The sequence below is a fragment of the Electrona antarctica genome (genome assembly GCF_951216825.1).
Source record: "Electrona antarctica genome assembly, chromosome: 1".
Classification (NCBI taxonomy): domain Eukaryota; kingdom Metazoa; phylum Chordata; class Actinopteri; order Myctophiformes; family Myctophidae; genus Electrona; species Electrona antarctica.
In genome coordinates, this window is record NC_136806.1 from 30,633,617 (window position 1) to 30,654,471 (window position 20,855).

General features: G+C 43.5%; 1 protein-coding gene across 4 annotated transcripts in view; it reads right to left on the bottom strand.

Moving 5' to 3' along the window:
• The window catches only part of arhgef37 (Rho guanine nucleotide exchange factor (GEF) 37), a 44,265-nt gene that overhangs the window by 16,597 nt on the left and 6,813 nt on the right, over positions 1-20,855 (bottom strand). For 2 of the 4 annotated variants that reach the window (XM_079525741.1, XM_079525744.1), the window contains 8 exons: positions 19,331-19,442; positions 17,718-18,199; positions 13,345-13,474; positions 9,514-9,661; positions 7,949-8,148; positions 7,478-7,608; positions 2,596-2,700; positions 176-289 (listed from right to left, as the gene is read on the bottom strand). In XM_079525741.1, coding sequence (XP_079381867.1) covers positions 176-289; positions 2,596-2,700; positions 7,478-7,608; positions 7,949-8,148; positions 9,514-9,661; positions 13,345-13,474; positions 17,718-18,185 — 1,296 coding nt within the window. In that variant the 5' untranslated portion in view covers positions 18,186-18,199; positions 19,331-19,442. Of the gene's footprint in view, positions 1-175; positions 290-2,595; positions 2,701-7,477; positions 7,609-7,948; positions 8,149-9,513; positions 9,662-13,344; positions 13,475-17,717; positions 18,200-18,894; positions 18,983-19,330; positions 19,538-20,855 lie in introns of those variants that run through there. The other 2 variants (XM_079525742.1, XM_079525743.1) reach the window with 2 other exon arrangements.

Consider the following 20,855-nt stretch of genomic DNA (forward strand, 5'->3'; position numbering starts at 1 on the left):
CTATTGACACCAGCAACAGGCCGATTATGTGAAACTACACGTGGAGAATAGTGACACAGTAACGGAAATACAATCCTGTTTACACCAAAATGCGGAGACAGCTTAGAGACAGTCATGTCAGTCTAGCATGTTAATTCCTGTAGCACTGTTTGATCCTCTTAGAAGATTCACTCACAAATGTAGGAAGAATCCATTGTCTCAAGGCAGTAGTAATCTCCTTATAACAGATTGCTGGCTTCTCTCCATCCATGTCCAAATCAAAGTCCTCTGGTTTGCATGCTAGAAACCTCTGGAGACAAAATAAAAATTAAAGTTGTATTGTAGTGATAATGAGGTCACGGTTAATTAAAGAAACATGTGGGGCTTTTGGAGTTGACTAAACATGACTTATTGCATGCTTAATATTTAAATGTAATTGTAATATCCTCAGGGACAATTCTTGGTACTTTACTACTCACTAAGGTTATCATACAAGAGTTAACAAAACGGTAGGAAATAAAAGAAAATCAAAAAAGATTTCCCTCAAATTGCACTCTGCGTTCATGATTTGAGGCATTGTGTTCATAACGAATCTTGCAAACTTTGGAAGGCAATCTTATCCAATGGGGAAGGAATATGGGGAAGTGGACAGGTCCGTGTTTATCACATGACTATAGAGATGGTGTATATCGATTTGCGTGACGTATGGATCAAATGTGTACAAGTAATATAAATAAATGTGTTTTGCAAAAATCTGCCTCATGTTGGCACTATAATAGGCTGTGGTGGAAAAATTGGGGCAGAGGTTCGTCGTTCATGGCATCTAGGGAGTGTGTGTGCACAGTTTGGCATTGACTGGCTTTGGCTGGTGGAGACACAAATGGGAAAATGTGGAGAAAGAGGGGGAAATAATGCTAACCTAACTAAGCTTGTTGAGAGCAGGCGCCTCTGGTTAGGAAAACAGGAAGAACTGAGAAACTCTTTCCACATGGGGCTAATTTTAGAGTGGAAAGGTACAGTGCAGTGGTTTGAGCTCACCCCAAGTGACTCATGGACATACAGCAACTCGTGGCTCATGATGAGCACATGGAATATTGCAAATAATGTTTCAACTATAACTAACAGAGCTGAAGAGTATGGGTTGTTAGTTGACACTGACAGGCAGAGTAAATTAAGCTATTATATGGTAAATGGTGCATTTATATAAATGGTAAATTGTGCATTTATATAGCACATTTATCCAAAGCGCTTTACGCAGATTGTGCATTACATTCATTCACACACACATTCATACACCGATTGTGGAGGACACCAAGGCACCAACCTGCTCATCGGGAGCAGAGGTTCAGCGTCTTGCTCAAGGACACTTCGACACCATCTCTGGGGCACCCTGGGATTGCACTGGGAACCTCGCGGTTCACATCCGACCGCTCTACCGGCCACTCTACCCCTGAACCACTGCCGCCCCAGGCCCTCACAATGTACTTTATCTCTGTTTAAAATAAGCTTAAATGTTAAACTTGGCCCCCGAAACTCCTGCCAAAATGACATATTGTACATATTGACATATGTACATATGTACATATGACATATTCATGCTTTTATTTCCACACGTTTGGACTACTGTGATGCACTTCATGCTGGTTTAAAGGCGTAGCACACTTTTAGACCATATCCGTGGTCATCATATGGGCATACCTAACAATGGATGCCAAAATAATGGGCAAATTCTCATTTCTGTGTGTTTTTATATCAAAAGTCCATAAAAAATTTTTTGAATTACTTCCTGAAAACACGTGTAGAGATACACATCGATAAAAACCAATACAAATGAAGCTCACCAGTTTTATTCCCATGCTTCCTGATTCCTCACAGCTGGTTTTGATTAAAGAACTACTCAGTTTTTAATCCAATTCAAGATGACATCCAGACAATGTATTACTTGTTTTAAACTTAATCATCACGCTAAAATATGTATATAGGTTGTGTATAGGTTAGAAATAATCTCCTGGCTTTTCCCCTATGTTTCCCTCTCACTTTGTTTACAAATGAAATTCACGTGCATGAAGTCACAGACTGTGAGACCCCATAGACTGGAGGGATGTGACGCTCTGATTGGTTCAGAAACTTCAGAACCAGCGTTTCAGGCTGAAACTTCAAAATAAAATGTCCATAATTTCCGTTTCCCTACACCTTTAAACCAGGCCTCCATTGCACGTTTACGGTTAGTCCAAAATGCTGCCGCACGTCTCTTAACTGGAACGCACACGCATGACCAGATTACAGCTATTCTGGCTACTCTTCACTGGCTCCCCGTTAGGTTCAGAATTGTTTTTAAGATTGTATTGTTTGTTTTTCAACCACTGAATGGTTTGGCGCCTCAGTATCTCTCTGAATGTCTACATGTCTAGTACTACATACTATTCTCCTTCAAGGTCATTGCAGTCTGCCGACCAGTTGAAACGTATTGGCCCAAAGACACGCTTAAAGACCAGAGGTGACCGAGCCATTTCAGTTTGCATCCCAAAAAAAGGATGAGACCAAGACACTCTTGTGGAAAGTAAAACCGGCTTAAAATAAGTGGATTGGATTGGATGAAGTGTTTGGCCAGCTCACCTGTAGGTGTTCCAGATATGTCTCCACGTTCTCGTGCAGCTGTAGGATCCCACTCTCCAACACATAGAAGAACCCTTCCAACGCATCGAACTCCTCGTCCACCAGCTGAAGAACACATCACGCTTTTCTCAGTGTCATCACAGTAAGTAACATGAGGGAAAGGATCTGACCAGGTCTGTCACAATTATCTGAGATAATAGCTATTATTTTTGCATAAGCATCAGAATGCTTTCCGTTCGTCATTTCTCACCTGCTGAAAAATGTATATATTTTCAAATGTGTTTTTAAAATCGTGACACGTTGTGAGCTTGTAGATTTGCCATTTCCACTGTTGAATTTATTTTTAGAAGTAGAGTAGAAAAATCTGTAAATCTGGCTTATTTTGACCAATGTGCACATATATTTATTTTGATTATTGGTACCAGTCATTTCTTTGTTGAACTTATTCATCATATCTGCCGTGTGTAGATTTTGTTTACCAAAGTAAATGGCAAATGTAATTTGGCAAATTTAATCGGACCTAACATTATGCTAATTAGTCATGCCGGGGTCCGGCCCAGTTAGGGTTTAATTTTCAGGCCTGTTGAGAACTCTAATTTAAATGTCATGATTGTGGCATCTCTAGATGTGGTCAGGCGGCCAGCTGTCTGATTACAAATGTGCAGTATGTAATTTGGACTCATCCTAATCACCTAATAAAGTGGAAATGACCAACAACGACAGAATGGGGGAAAAGTAACGTGGTGGACATTTATAACGACAAAGCTAGTGTGGACACAGAGACCAGATCAGTGACCTTGTGGTTAGAGTGTCCACCCTGGGACTGGGAGGTCGGGGTTCGATCCCTGGGTCCTACTAAAGACTGTAGGTCTCCCTGCTTGACACTCAGCATCGAGGGATGGATTGGGGGTAAGTCCCTGCGACATACTAGCGTCATGTTCGCATCCAGTTCAAAACCCTGGTGTTAGCCTATAGGGCAGTGAAAGGAACAGCTCCTTCCTACCTCCGGGCTATGGTCGATGCCTACACCCCTGCCCGACCACTTCGGTCTGCCACCTCGGGGCGACTGATTGCCTCGTCACTCAAGGGTCCTTCTGGCCGATCCACACGGTCACGACTCTTTTCTGTTCTGGCCCCACAGTGGTGGAATGAACTTCCCACTGATGTTAGGACAGCAGAGTCACTGCCCATATTTCGCCGCAGGTTGAAAACCCACCTCTTCAGGAAACACTACCCTTCCTCTCTGCCTGACCTACTTGTTGTTAACTAGTTGTACGAACGCTTGTTTTCTATTGTTGTATTGTTTATTGGATCTTGTTTAGTCGATACACTTAATTGTTTTAGCTCATGCTCATTTGATTTAGCTATTTTGTCTCATCTGTTTAAGGAAATAGGTAGCTGATATATTGCACTTTTACCTTAGCGCTAGGTATACTCTTGGTTGCTTGTTTTTGCAGAAAATGCACTAAAGACTTCTGGTGATTAGTAGTTTTTGTTCCCTACCTATGTTGAATACACTTATTGTAAGTCGCTTTGGATAAAAGCGTCTGCTAAATGACTGTAATGTAATGTAATGACTGTAATGTCCAGGGGGTGTACTTGTACATCAAGTTGCCTCACGCTACAGAAACAGGAGATAGGCCCCATGGGCCTCATGGCTCGGCAAGGCTTACTTATTGGACACAGTATTGTCATTCTTCACAATATTTGTAGATTTTGCACGACACTGTCAAACGAAGTATAAAATAGGGAATGCATTTCTGAAAAGAAGAATACCAGGTGCAAGTGACCTGGTAATGTTGAAATGAAGCATAATTTTTACTTTTAGAAACCTGCAGTGCACATACTGTATACATGTGCAGAGTCACTTTCATTCACTGCAGATTCACTGCCACCATATACGTTACGACTACAAGACATGAATGCAGTGTTATTTTATAAAACACTATATACGTTACGAGTAGGGTGGTCCTGATCCGATCACATGATCGGAAATCGGGGCCGATCGCGTCATTTTCAAATTATAGGAATCGAATTGGTGGAAAGAAACGTGATCGGGACATCCCTAGTATCAATATTACATCAATAACATGATATTAGACTGGAAATTGTCTGTGATTTTGGATATTGTACTATTGTGATATGGCATAAGTGTTCTATAAAAATATAAATATCGCATCGGGAAAAATCGGTATCAGCAGATACTCAAAATCTAATGATCGGAATCGGATCGGGAGCAAAAAAACGTGATGAATGCAGGGTTATTGTATAAAACACTTTTTACGTTACGAGACATGACATGTCTCGTAACGTCATGTGACAAAATCAGTCACATGACATCTCACGTCATCATGCCAGTGCTCTAAACAAACATGAAAAGTCCATAGACTCGGCTGCCATATGACGTCATTTCAAAAGCCAGGCATTGGAAGGGCTAGCAAAGACATACGATAAATAGGGAGATTTTCAATGCATTTATACATTATCAATTTTTTGTCGACTCAAAGTTGCACAAGGAAACAGAAGGACGGCCTGATAGCAGTGAAAAGTGTATAACTAGTGACGCATATGCGTATAGCTCAGGGAAGCTTTATGGCTCTGTGGCCATAAAGTATATGACTACATTGCATGAGGGATGTGTGTACAGTAGGCAGTAGCTAGGCAGGGTGGCACAAAATGTCATGGTGTTAAAACACTGCTGCATAGAAGACATCTGCAATGTCCTGTTTCTGTCATGTGTTATGTAGCAGCTATAGTCTGGCCCCAGGCGTGATTTCTTTCTACGTCCGTGATTAGACATGGTAATGCCCCGCCTGCCTCTGAGGTGGTGGAAAGCCTGGGTGAGGCGAGGTTACATGCTGGATAGTCTGCCGCAAGGTTTTCTTTTCGCAGATAAGTAAGCATCGGATGGGACCGAGGCTACGAGGTTACTCGTGGTGGGAAATAAATAAATAATACAAGAGAATGACAGCTTGGCACGCGCGACAGTAACTTTTATTTTTTTGTAGAAGAGGCAAACTGATATTGTTTATGCCGCTGGCCTGTTTATTTGCATACATCTACATGTGTAAACTAGAAACATTATTGTACTGTAAAAAGGTCTCTTTTCCCTTGATCTTTATCTTTTTAGTATTAGTACTATTAGACAGACAGCCAAATCAAATCATAGTTGTTCAATCAATTATTAAATCAAAGCAAACGGTACAAACAATATTGGTTTGCCTCTTCTACAAAAATTAAAGTTACAAGTTACTGTCGCGTGTTGCCATTCTCTTGTACTTACGTATTATTTTCCACCACGGAGTACCCTTGCATCTCGGAGGACAGGCAAGACGGGCAGTGTCGGTAGGCCAATCAGAGGCAGGCGGGGCGTTACCATGTCTAATCATGGACGTAGAAAGAAATCACGCTGGCCCCAGCCCTGAATCGCTAGCCACGCCCATTAAAAACAATCACACCCGTGTGAAGTGGATGGTGCAAGTCCGTGTGGGGGTCCCCGGGATGTCCCCGGAAGTTCCAGACCCACAGGAACGCGCACAGGGTACCGGCCCGGTTCCAGCGAGCCGCCCCGCATCCGAAACGGTCGAGAAATGACAGAGTTACCGTGTGGGGGGCGAAATCATCATGTGTGTGTGTGTGTGTGTGTTAGGCTGCACAACCGTGGCACTTGGTGGTGAAAACCAATCAAACACTATTTTCGTGCTCGGACACAGCCAGCCAGGGACGGACCCAAGGACACAGCCAGGGACGGACCCAGGGACACACATAGCTGTCTATAGGAGTGGTTGCACCACTCAAAAACATGAAGTGAAACGAAAAGAAAATTCAGACCTGTATTCAGACCTGTAGCCACAGTGGCAGGCTACAGGTATAGCAGCTACATTTGGATAGTACTGGATCAAAGGCCTACCAGCGAAACTTACAAGAGCTATTATTATGCCTGTCTAATGACATAGCAGTCAAGTCTCTGGCCTAAGAGACAATGTCATTTGACAGGACTATGACGGGTCCATTTGTACACTCAGGGTTATAAGGGTGGGGTGCATTTGGTTCCTTGCTGGGGACCTCCTGGAATCCCCTCCAGGACTCCTGGGAGTCTCCGGACCTCACGTTGAGAACCTAGTCACCAGAGTCTTCCACACAATGGGCCTCATTCAGGAAGGATGAACGATTTTCTCTTTCAGCTAAGTTTTCTTATTTTTGCTTTTCTCTTATGTAAGAACGCATTTTAAGAGTGGTCGAGAGAAAACACATTCCAGAAATGTTTGTCCATTGCTAGAAAACAGGAAAATGTGTGAATATATTATGAGTTTATAATAATTTGATTCGATTATTAAATTCATGGGCTATAAAAATACTATTGGTCCATTGATCCCAATTATTACCATAAAACCATGGAGGATATTGCATGAGTTCAGCTAATTTTTTTATTTCAGGTACGTCACGTGTCTGATTTACGCTTTTGCACGGTGTTGAGCAGTGAAAACACAATCCACAAGCTCAGTTGCAGCAGCAGAAGTGACGCGTTGGGAGCTTGTAGATTGAACATTTTCGCCACCACCCACTATTTCGACAGCACACATTTATGGAGATACTGCAGCTTTTGGTTCTTCGCTCCTTCTGCATTATGCATGATGTTTTCCTTCTGCTTTATGCATGCGTTTTGTAGTGAGTCATTATAGGCAAAAATGACAATAAAAGAGAGAGCTGAGCCCTGTGTTGACTTCATTATAAGATTAAATATTTCAAGAAAAGAAGAACACATGCGACACTGATCAGTGAGGGGCGCTCTTATCATCATCATCCGTCGCCGATTGTGTTAAAATGATGTAAAATAAATAAATAAATCAGGGTTATCAAATGACATAGTTACTTTTCTGACCTTAGGTGCTATTCCAGTCTCGTGTTTGATATATTGGCTGAGCCTCGCCGTCTTCTTGGCAATGCTGTGGCTGTTGATGCGGTTGATTTTATCTTTGATGGTCAGAGTCTCTGTCTTCTTGTATTTGTCAGCTGGAATTAAAAGACTTGGGTCAGTTCATCTGAAGGTAAAAGTGCACTTCACCAACGTTTGACTTCAAGTGGTAAATCAGAGGGTCCTACTAGCGGGAAAGAAGAGTACATTTTTCAATGTGGTGTGTTCATATTTAATTTTGCTACTATAGACTGTCCCAAAATGCCATCATTACTGTGCATTTTAGCTTGTTATATATAAGCCAGTAAAATATAAAATATTCCCAACTAATATTATTCACTATATGGACATTCTGCATGAAAAGGAAGGTGTTACGGCCCTATGTGGCCATGGACATCAGGCCATATATCATTAAATAAATGTCTTCCTCAGTCTCACCGACTTCTCGGAAGCGTTTGTACTCGTTGATTCGACAGTTGAGGGCTACGGAGGTGTGAGCGGTCTGCTCCAGCAGCGAGTAGGCAGGGTGAGCGGGGTCCGTGTGCTTCTTGATGGTCTGGAGGAGGAGCGGGTAGCGGGCGATACGCTGCACCGGCATCACCAGGAAGAAGCTCAGAGACGTGGCGTTGACCTCAGGCCTGCACGGCATACAGACCACAACAGGGGGAGGTCTTTATTTACAACTTTAGGCATTTAGCAGACGCTCCTCCTAACCTAAGCCATTAACACCGTGGCCATGTTGGCTTGTGGTGGACATTTTTGTCAACATGATGTTTTTGCCACAGACATACAAAATGCGTGGACAATAATATTACCAGAAACACATGAATAGATAGCCCTGTATAACAGGTCTGTAACAAACGGACCCGTTTGAACACTCTCAGAGTTACAGGCGTCTTTGCAAATAAAACTTTTGAGAACCAGTAGTGGTTAGACTGCTAATGTGCCATAATGTCATAATGGATGCCGTGGAAGCATCCGTGTCCTTTTAGATGTTTGAGTTGGCTATTCAAACATAGCAGGTATACAAGCTCACATTGCGTCGGTTCGTGCCATGGTGCCATTTATTTAAATCTATCTAAGTGTGAGAACTAGAATCCAGAGCGACTTACAGCAAGCAAGGTAAACACAAGGTAATAGGGATGGGAATTATCAATTAATTCATCAATTGATACGTTTTGATAACCTTATCAATCGATTAACCAGTTACTTGATAAGTGCCGTTTTTGTAAGAACTCTGAGAATCTATATTTCCCTCAAAGTCTAACATAAAAATCTACATTTTGCTGATATACAGAAATAATACAATTCCTTAATCAAATACGATACAGGGCCAGGCAATGGCATCTTTGTATGAGGAATAAAATGAAATGTGCACTGTCTTGTCTGTCACATCACATGCAAAAGCAGTTTATGTGGCTAACCAAGGTGGTGGGGGGGACATTCTTTTAACCGGCCCACATGTGCGTTCCTCGGCCACGGTCACGCAGACAGCATTACATTCACAGAAAACCACCCAATGATAGAACCGCAGAATTTTCCATTCATTATTAACTGTTAAGTTAATTGATTAATGTCTTAACGTATTAACAATTAACATCCCTACAAAGTAATACATAAAATGCAGAGAGATATAGCAATCTAGAATCCACAACCCTTTTATCAATCCAACTATAATAATCTATACCTTATTTGGAACTATACAAACTATAGGATGCCAGATCAGTCTATTTTTCAATAGCTAACACCAAAAGGGGTTCCCGTCCTGAATGGGTTAAGTGGTTGTGGTACATAACACGGTTATGATCTCCAGGCAAATAATTGTTATATGAGAGAGGAGGAGAAAATCTAAACATCGGTGATTTATGTCAGAATAGGCCAGGCCTTTTAGAACCACTATGAACCACAGCGTCACTAGTTTGGGCATGTTATCATAACAGGTGAACATTCGGGGGGGAAATAGCCGATCTCGGATTGAGAGCATGAGGGGGAGATGGACCTACGCAGAGTTCTTGATGACTCTGACGATCTCGGACCACTGAGCGTCCTTCTGCTTGTAGACGTTCTCCATGGCCGTGACGTTGTTGTAGTTGGAGAGGTACTCCCTGTAGGCCGATTCAATGTCCGAGGACAGGCTGAGGAAGGAGTCACCTGCAGGGACAGGAGAATACATGACCCTGCCTCTGGGATAAGTCATTCTCAACCCATTTAGACCTGAGGCCGATTCTAAAAAAAAATGGCTTCTAAACAGTTTTCTGAAAACCCTCTGTCAGATTATGACATTATCAAATAATTGCAATTATAGTCTAATAACTATAAATGCACCAAGTCTCTGTGTGTATGGAATTCGGCATACATCACCACAGGGAGTGCAGTGCCCGGTGTCGAGTCAGTCGGACCCACGGTTGTCCAGAACCGCCCCAAAAAGGCCTCTGCCCGGGCTCTGCACCGGGCCCCTGCCCTCGATATATGGAGCTGGCCTGTTCCGACCTCACAACACTCCATATTTGGGCATGCCTGACACAGAACTCCATAAGCTGGCCTGTTCTGACATCCCAACACTCCATATTTGGGCAGAACTCCATATATAGGAATAAAGGGACACAGAGATCTGACATCATTCTGACGTCAGGATAAAAGGGACACAGACATAATATCTGGGTGGGGCATTCATTTCCAACTTGCATCATTCCAAGTAGGCCAGTTCCCAACGGGCACCGCCGTAGAGGCCCAACGGGCACCACTCTAGTATCAAATAATTGCAATTAGACTAGATTAGGTAATAATTGTGACAACCCTAGACACCAACATAACAGGGTCCTCGACTGTGGTTGATGTCCAAGACGTTAACCCCTCGGGATTTCCTGCTCAGTGTTTACCACTGAGCAGTTGGTGTGAATGGGTCTATCCCAGGTGTTCTATGCCAAGAGGGAAAGAGCAGTGGCCAGACAATATTCCTTTAAGGAGGGAGGATGCCAGACCCACTACCAGACTGGTGCAGAGCAGAGCAAATGCACTGCTGCTGCTTCCCCTGTATCTTCAGCGCTATCACCATAGCAACAGTTGATAGGGATGAATACAAGCTAGCTGCTAGGTAGGGCAGTAGGACTCCCACGTGAGATATTGCAAAACCATATTACCGTTATTCAAAAATAGCAGATATACAAGCTCACAGTGCGTCACTTCGTACCCACGCTGAGAGCTTGTACATCTGCTATTGTTAAAATGATTTGAAAGTGTTGTGCGATTGAGAAGGCATTTGTAGAATCGGCCTCAGGTCTGACTGGGTTGAGAAGAAATGGAAAACAGACCAATATAACCTATATAGTGAACTATTACACTTGCGGTGTTTTAGAGCAGGTAGGGGAGGATGTATAAGAGAGAAGAAATTAAGAACCACATTTACATGTACACTACAGACAGATTTTCAAGTTATGAAAGAACTAGAAATACTGGTTGCGCTGACTAATGGTTTCTTAAATTGGCACGCACTGTATTCACATTACAAAGACGTGATTCCCTTTGTGATGACCTTAGGAATGTCTGCCATTCGTGTTTGATATAATTTCTGATAAGACTAGTTCAAAAGGTTGCCTGTGGTGAGTGTCTATGTGCACTCATTAACAAATACATGGATGCAGATTGATAGCTGTGAAGGAATTAACAAGGGGTCAACACCTTTAACACAATCCGTGCCGGAAGTCCTTCAAAATAGGAGCTCTGGGGTGCCGGAAAGACATGGCCGCTTTTACTCGGAGACCCACGACCCGGAAACAATCCACTAAAAAAAGTTTACTTTACATAGCTAGCTTACATTGCGATCTTTTTAATTTATACGATATATGATCCAAAAAGCGTTCATATTTTGCGGGAGAGACGGATGAGGAGCAGAAATGAAGCGCCAGCATATCGATCCGTTCAACACCACGGAGAGCGCTAACGGCTAAGTCAATGGTAAGCTAACAATTGCCTGTTAGCCCGTATGCTACACAATTGAGTGTAGCATACGGTAGCCGAAAGGCGAACTGACAAATAAAAAAAGGAAAGAATTCAGAATATTCTTATCTCGCCCCGTATCATTGAGGATGCGCTAGGACGTCTGAGGACGTCGGATGCACCCCTCGGTTCGATTCCCTAGGACGTGTGGACACGTCGGATGGACGGAACCAGTTAAGGGCCTGTGAAACCTATGCATAAATAAGGATGCCACAATAAACATGCACGCTGTTGAGGTGTGAAGGTCTTTAACCCTCCCTGTCATTCAACAGGGATAACAGGGATGTTGAGGTGTGAAGGTCTTTAACCCTCCACACAGTCATTCAACAGGGATAACAGGGATGTTGAGGTGTGAAGGTCTTTAACCCTCCCTGTCATTCAACAGGGATAACAGGGATGTTGAGGTGTGAAGGTCTTTAACCCTCCACACAGTCATTCAACAGGGATAACAGGGATGTTGAGGTGTGAAGGTCTTTAACCCTCCCTGTCATTCAACAGGGATAACAGGGATGTTGAGGTGTGAAGGTCTTAACCCTCCACACAGTCATTCAACAGGGATAACAGGGATGTTGAGGTGTGAAGGTCTTAACCCTCCACACAGTCATTCAACAGGGATAACAGGGATGTTGAGGTGTGAAGGTCTTAACCCTCCACACAGTCATTCAACAGGGATAACAGGGATGTTGAGGTGTGAAGGTCTTTAACCCTCCACACAGTCATTCGACAGGGATAACAGGGATGTGAGGTGTGAAGGTCTTTAAGCATCCACACAGTCATTCAACAGGGATAACAGGGATGTTGAGGTGTGAAGGTCTTTAACCCTCCACACAGTCATTCAACAGGGATAACAGGGATGTTGAGGTGTGAAGGTCTTAACCCTCCACACAGTCATTCAACAGGGATAACAGGGATGTTGAGGTGTGAAGGTCTTTAACCCTCCACACAGTCATTCAACAGGGATAACAGGGATGTTGAGGTGTGAAGGTCTTAACACTCCACACAGTCATTCAACAGGGATAACAGGGATGTTGAGGTGTGAAGGTCTTTAACCCTCCACACAGTCATTCAACAGGGATAACAATCGCTGCACAATTAATCCAAAGAAAAATCATTGCAATATTGACAGCAGCTGGCAGGAGTTTCGGATGGCATACTGAATATGGTATTCTTCACTAGAATGCCTGGCCGACTGAAGTCGCAAGAAAAAGCAACGGCATTAACTGAAATGTAGACAATCGCTGCTATTGTCTTAAGTTTAATTTCACAACGGGAAGGCTAAATAAAATGATGTAATGAACAATTGATTGCAGGTCTAAGGATACCAATAGTAGACATTAATTTTCCCCTGGAATAACCAACTTGGCAACTTCCTCAGTTTGTTTCTTGGAATGTTCAGGAAGCTTGTGTTGCCGGGCAACAATCAGAAATCATGTGGGACCCCCCCCCTCCCCTTTCTGGCTAATGAAATTCAGTACCGACAGCTGGTAAAAATAGATTGTCCGCCAGCTTCCAATGATTATACTAAAAATACATTTCTGAATAATAACATATTTAGCGATTAGAAGCATGAGGTGTTGAACTGTGTTGCGTTTGTTGCGTTTTGTACATTGCAGTGAGTATACACTGGCTTAAAGCTAGGATAGTAACTGTTTAAGTACCCAACCCATCTCCTGAGCCACCAAAACTAGGTTGTACAATAGCCATGTTCTTTAGCATATTAATGACTTCTGGTTGCATGGGAAACATTTGATCGTGGTTATAGTGAGTGAGTAGGATGTATTGTACAATATAATGTGAATATAACAGGAGGGTGTTACGGAGAGGTTTGTGTCCCTTACAAAGCGTCTCCAAGAAGAGAGGGTCTCCCGGCTGGACATGTTTCTGGTCCAACAGGCTGAGGAGACGACCCGATACATCAATCACCTCTTCTATGTAGAGAAACATGCTGCTGAGATTGGGCAGGGGAGGCTAGAGGACACACACACACACACACACACACACACACACACACACACACACACACACACACACACACACACACACACACACACACACACACACACACACACACACACACACACACACACACACACACACACACACACACACACACACACACACACACACACACACACACACACACACACACACACACACACACACACACACACACACACACACAAAGAGTTAATAATTTTCATAATGTACATGGTAAACTGCTGCGCCCTTCTTTGTCCTTTGTACAGGGTTGACTCAAAAACAAAGGAAAAATGGCAGAAAAGGAGTTGCTCGATGCATAAACCATTATAAGAAAGACTTCCTAATCTAATGTTTTTGTGTTGCTGCAACCATATTCGACAGAGGTTCCCAACCACTCTTACGCGGACCAGTGCCGGACCACGTGCGGCCAGGTCCCGCAGGCACGCAAGACAGGAATCCCAAGTTTTCCCGACCGACAGCGGTGAAAAGTTGACTCGGTCGAATGAAGATACCAAGGATTCATCAGCGACGCGTCACTGACCATGGTTCATAAACACCGTCGAGTCTGTGTTACTTTCGTGTTGCGTAGCATAACAGTGACATCACTGTCGAATCCTTGGCATCTTTACCGTTCACGTGTGTTCAGCAAACAACCGTTTCTGTATTTCGGTACAATGATGCGTGATTTTCTTCTTTCTAATTATTTGTTCGGCCCAAAACATTGTGTTTGTTGTCATGATTTGACACAACTCGAGTTGGCTTTGTACGAGGCTTAAAAGGTCTTTAAATAAATACTTTTTGAAAAGCCTATGGGGAAAATGAATGGGGAATTATTTCCTGGGCCACTCGTCGTTCTAAAAGGGGGCAGGACTGTGACGCTCTATTAACAGGTTGGGAAGCCCAAATAAATAACGGGCTTTGACATGAAAAAGGTTGAAAACCACTGCGATATACCACAGTCATTGTAGGCATTCCAGTCTATCCCGAGTGAATTACAAATGCGGAGCAGCAGGTACCATACGGGTTCAATTGTCTTGTTCAAGGACACTTTGATATAGGACAAATGGCTGCAGCAGAGTTGGAGCTGTTGCATTATGGTGCCTGTCACTCTTACCACTGTTCACCGGAAGCAGACACAGACAGACACGCTCCTTATCACAATCATCTGTTCTACACACATTTCAGCACCACTGGTCTAGTGTAAAACTGATTAACGCAATCTAAGGACATTATCCTCAGAATACATTTTTAGTGGAATGGTGTAGAATCTGCACTCAACACACAACATAAGGAGAACAGTGAGTTTTGCTGCCTGACAATGGCTCCATTCAGTGAGTCACATCTATTCCATCTCTGTCTGTGCCCTGTCCCCAGCACTGGCACCCTGCCACCCACCCCTATTTTACTCACTTCTCTATCCAACCCTGTTTTGTCTACTCTACATCCAAAGACATTTACCAGCAACAAACAATAGTGTGCCATTACTGGACTGTTTATGTTCCATAAGGCAGTGGTTCCCAAACGTATTCATGTCAAGGACCTCCAAATTGATACTTATTAGCCCGCGGACGCCATTTGAAAAGATATGCCAGGGACCTCCCATAAGAGAAGATTTGTACGGCTTTAGCAGTGATTCTCAAACTCGTTTAATTTCAAGGAGTCAAAGACCCACAGTTTGACATGCATTAGTCTACGGACCCCCCATTTAATGGCATTTCTATCTCTGGGACCCCCAATTTATATTGTAAAATCGATGTTAATGTAACTCTGAGAGTGTACAAATGGAGCCAAATGGACCCATAAGGGTCCATTTGGTTCCAAACTATCATTTAGCTGGAGACCCCTGGGGGTCCCCGACTCCCTGGATCCCACTTTGGGAACCACTGCTATAAGGAACAGGGCAATTTATGTGTATCTAAGATCTTTCCATCTCTTCCTCACGTGGGGGGATGATAATGGTGGTCCGTATGCAGTATATTATTATATATTAGCAGTATATTGATATTGTGATGTGAGATTAGAGGGGATTTTGCAATGATATTGTGATATGATATGACATATATATTATTACAGTAAATTGATGTGATTTTCGGAACGTATACTTCACTGTCTAGCTGTTCTCTTGTTTGCCATTACTACCAATTATATAGGTATTACAAATCTCATGGTGTACATTTTTATGAAAGCAACAATAGCCATCTCCACAATATGAATACTGATTTATATCTGTCGTGCATCTATTTTGTCCATATCGCCCAGCCCATGGGCGGCAGTGGCTCAGGGGTAGAGTGACCGGATGGGAACCGCAAGGTTCCCAGTTTGAACCCTGTGGGCTCCCCCAGAGTTAGTGTGGAAGTGTCCTTGAGCAAGACTCTGAACCCCTAATTGCTCCCGATGTGCAGGTTTTACATTTACCATAGTACATGTACCGTTCTTTGTTAACTTTCACTCCCTACTGTATGTGTAAAATTCCCTGGGGAACGAGACCAGAATGTGAAGAAGAAAAAGAAAAAGCACATAACTGACCACCACCAAAAATATTCATCGAAATCGCCAATCGGACATCAGTCGGGTCAAGCCCACTGCTGTATGTCCTTCCTGTGAACAGAATATTGTGGTGGAAGCAGAAGCACCATGCACAGTTCAGGCCTTCCACTTCATGAAGCCAGACTCCATGCCATCTTCATCACAGAACACCATTTAATTAGCGTCCCCATCATGAAAGAGTGTTGCATAGCTAATGGGCAATATCTGGGAGGTGATTGAAGATGAGAACACAGCGTTTCAGCGTGACCATTTCATACAAATGCCGCCCCCACCAGTTCAGTTGTGGATTGTAACAATATATGTAATTCAATATATTACAAACAATAACATCATAGAAATAGCCTGGCTGCATCCCATGAATACATTATCCTACATGAACATTATGCACCGTCCCAAACAGGCTTGGACTATCTAACCCTTCCTCTACCCACACATGCATGGCATGCACTTTGTACAATATGTGCTATGCACGTGCGCTCTTGGGTTTGGGCCCCTGCCCCCTCAGTGCTCTCTGCACGGCCCTGGTTAGCATCCTAATCAATAATCACTATTATATATTTTAATGTTTACATTGTAATGAGAATGTAATGCTTATTTTACTGTCCAATGACATGGGCCAAGTTATTGACTGTGGAACATCTCGCTCCATTACAGAGGTCAACGCCATGCTGGCTTGTGGTGGACATTTTTGTCAACATTACATTGTTTAGTGGCAGCGGTGGCCGAACGGATTGCGGAGCGGTCTTGATACCGGAAGGTCGCCAGTTCGAATCAGCGGTCCGACACGTTAAAATTACCACCGCTGAAGTGCCCTTGAACAAGGCATTGAACCACTACGATTAAATGTGTTCTATGAGCAGGGCCTGGCTGGAAACAAGTTCTTGAGCTTAGCCCAGATACCCTGGGTAAATATAGTAATCATTTGATTTCATTTCACATTTTTGCCACAGACATACAAAATGAATGGACTTTTGGTCCATTTGAACACTCTGAGAGTTACAGACCTGTTATGGTAATATTATTGTCCATTTGGTTCCATTTGAACACTCAGAGTTACAGGGGTCATTTTAGAACCACTTACGAGTACTAGTTGGACATAATAAATAATTGTCATACTTATTCTGGAGAAAACCTGGAGACTGACATTCAGTAAGTGGCTGTTATGATCAAAATAAGAACATCATAATGGTGTGTAAAACAGAAAATCAAAACATTTACCACAGACAAGACCAAGTCTTTACCTTTCTGGTCTGAAATGGCACAAGGGACCAAACCCACAAAAAGGCCACAAAAAAGTGTCAAAAATCTCACCCTCAGTGCTCTCTCCACAGCCCTGGTTAGCATCCTTATCGAAAGCACGTTACAACGTGCATTACATTCACCGATTCACACACACAACACACACATTCACCATGCAAGACGCCAACCTGCTCATCGGGAGCAGTGTCTTGCTCAAGAACTCCTCAACAGTCACTAACCCAGGGGGAGCCGGGGATCGATTCGGGGAACATTCTGATTCCCAAAAGGCTGCTCTACCTTCCTGAGGCACGGCGGCCTCCAATATTCCCCTGTGTATTCTGCAGTGTTATTGTCAAACTAAACACATGCATTTCCATCTTGAATGAGTTGTATGATACAAATCAAGTTTTAACTGAGCTACATAATATCCCAAAGCCATCCATACCTGCAGTTTGCCCAGGTTGTTCCTGATGGTGACTGTACTGAGCTGCAGCATCCGAAGGAAGTTCCGTTCGGTGTAAACTAGTTCTTCTATGGACAACAGCTGCCTCTGGGCAGCCCTCTCCTTAGCCAAGGCTTCCTCTTCTTCAAACCTCTTTTTGGCTGCCGCCAGCTCTTCCGGAGACTTCTCCTGGGCCGCGGCGCTGCCTTCTGAACATCCATCTTGGCCCTTGGAAGTGTCCGCGTCAGCCGGTGACTCTGCGAACACGGCCGATTCCGTGGCTTCGTCCTCCGAGCACGACGCCTGTTCTCCAGTGTCCTTCTCCGCGTCGCTGGTGCCATCTGTCCCTGCTCCGCCTTCCCCTGCAGGTCGGTGGCCCTCTGAAAGGCCAGCGGGGGGCGGGCTGCGGGAGGTCTGTGTAGGATGAGGCAGCTGAGGACAGGCAGTCTGAGGCCTCCTGGACACCTCCATGTTGGAAGAGACCTCTGCGAGAGCAGAGAAACAGCGTCAAACAGCGGACTCACTGACCATATTCACCAGGCAGTCAAAGAAAAGACCAGTTTGAAACTATGACCAATGACAAAAAACTCCCATAGCTATTGGGAGAAATACAACAATGTGCAAACACAGCAGCAAGATTTGTGAACTGTTGCGACAAAAGAAGGTTAGCCAATGGAATACAACCACCCTAAGGACTAAGGAGCTTAAATCTGAGTTTTTCTGTATACCATTTAAATAGTCCTGAGAAAGAAAATGCTGCTATTTGTACCAAAAAAGCTTTATACCCTGTATAACATATATGTATATATAACGATGCAATGTGACACAGCACTGTTTACAAAATGCTGTACCCCCTCAAACTGTACTCCTCAATTTCAACTGTTATTATATTTTGACACTTGCTTTGGCAACGTAAACGTATGTTTTCTCATGCCAATAAAGCTCCTTTGAATTGAATTAAAATCAACCGCCCACCCTAAAGCTTTATATTACAATGTTCCATGTGACAGGATCAGAAAGTATCTTTGCCTGATGATCAGATTTGTATCCGTTGGCAGAACAGGAGCATCACACTTGAGAACTTGAAGCCAAAGTGTGAAGGATAATGGGTGTTTTACATCTATTTACCACCATTTAGTACAAGGCGCACACATCTAGTTCTCTTAAATTGTATACACACATTGACATCCATTGGGCCGCTGGCAGGCTTGTGGGATGTTTAGAGGGCTGCCATCTACTACTGATGCTGTTGCTAGATAGTCATCAAGCTTCATTTAAAATAAATGCACAAGGGTTAAATAGTATACTGCAATGATTGTTATGCAACTTCCACGGTTTCACTTTAAAACTGGTAGTCTTTCATTCACAAATTTGATTTGTTCGTCTTCCAGCCTTAATCTTAATTAGTTTTAGCAACACATTCTAGACTATGTGGTATGACTAAGCAACATTGAGCAGAATGCCCAGTATTTGGACAGTTCTTCACCTGAAGGTACAGACACACTCAGAGAAACCAAAGCAAACGAGCCAAAGTTAAAGCCATGATCCCAATTCTTCCTGAAATCAACTGACAGCATATCATTTTTACAGCCTCCGTGAGATCACATAATCTTTACCTCGTGCAGAATCCCCTAATCAGCTGCAGCCTTTCCTCTCCCTCTCTCCTTCTCTCTCGATGTTCCCAGTGTCCTAACCCTGTGGAGGAATCTGCTGCAATGGTGAGGCACGCTGGTTGGGAAAGGAGACAAACACACACACACCACTCATTGATGTAACTTTCTCCAATGACTCACTCACACACACACACACACACACACACACACACACACTGCAGTTTGCTGCTCAGCCCCATGTGGCAGGGGTGTGTGAGGGAGGGACGGGGAGGAAACGGGGGATGGGATAGGAGGGTCAACAAGCTGTTTTTTAAACCGTGTGTGTATGTGGGGGTAGCTGTGTGTTAAAACCTCTCTCACAGTCACACACACACACACACAGCTGAATAAACTGAGTGACTGCAGCAGCCGGGGTGGTGAAGGGGGGGAGTGACGCCTCCTCTGGCAGCCATTCGAAAGGCTGACCAGCGGGGCACTCTGAAACTCCGGAGCCAATGGGCGAGAGAAACACTACACCGGCCGACCAATGAGAGCACAGACAGACAGAAACAGAGAGAGGGAGGGAAGACAGACAGACCCCTTTCACGCCAAACAAAAGCACCGTGGGGCACTGTATCCTAAAGTGATTGTCAGGGTTTCCTGGAGAAAGAACAAAAACATTTACATGTCCATTTCCTCCACTCAGACCCTTACATCAGAACTTTAAATCAGAGGTTCCCAAACGTTTTCATGTCAAGGACCCCCAAATTGACACGAATTAGCCTGCGTACCCCCATTTGAAAAGATATGCCAGGGACCCCCCATAAGAGAAGATTTATACGGCTCTAGCAGTGATTCTCAACCCGTTTAATTTCAAGGACCCCCAGTTTGACATGCATATTTGTCTACAGACCCCCATTTAATGGCATTTCTATCTCTGAGACCCCAATTTATATTGTAAAATCAATGTTAATTTAACTCTGAGAGTGTACAAATGGACCCGTCAGGGTCCATTTGGTTCCTAACTATCATTTAGCTGGGGACCCCCTGGAACTCCTTCAAGGACCCCTGGGGAACTTTGAGAACCACTGCTTTAGATCACTGTTTCCCAAACAGTGGGTCGGGACCCATTTGTGGGTCACGGACCACAATCCCATACATATATATATATATATATATATATATATATATATATATATATATATATATATATATATATATATATATATATATATAAATAGCCGCTCTACAAGCTCGCAATGCGGCGTTGTACACTGTTGTTGTGCTGTTTTCACTAGTCTGGGTTCCGTCTGGGCAAACATCTAATCTCTCTTTTGGTTCTCGACCTGAAGCGTTCGGGAACCTCTGCTTTAGTTTAGACTTTAGACAGATGTATAAAGACCTCTGCTTTAGTTTAGACTTTAGACAGATGTATAAAGAACCTCTGCTTTAGTTTAGACTTTAGACAGATGTATGCATAAAGAACCTCTGCTTTAGTTTAGACTTTAGACAGATGTATGCATAAAGAACCTCTGCTTTAGTTTAGACT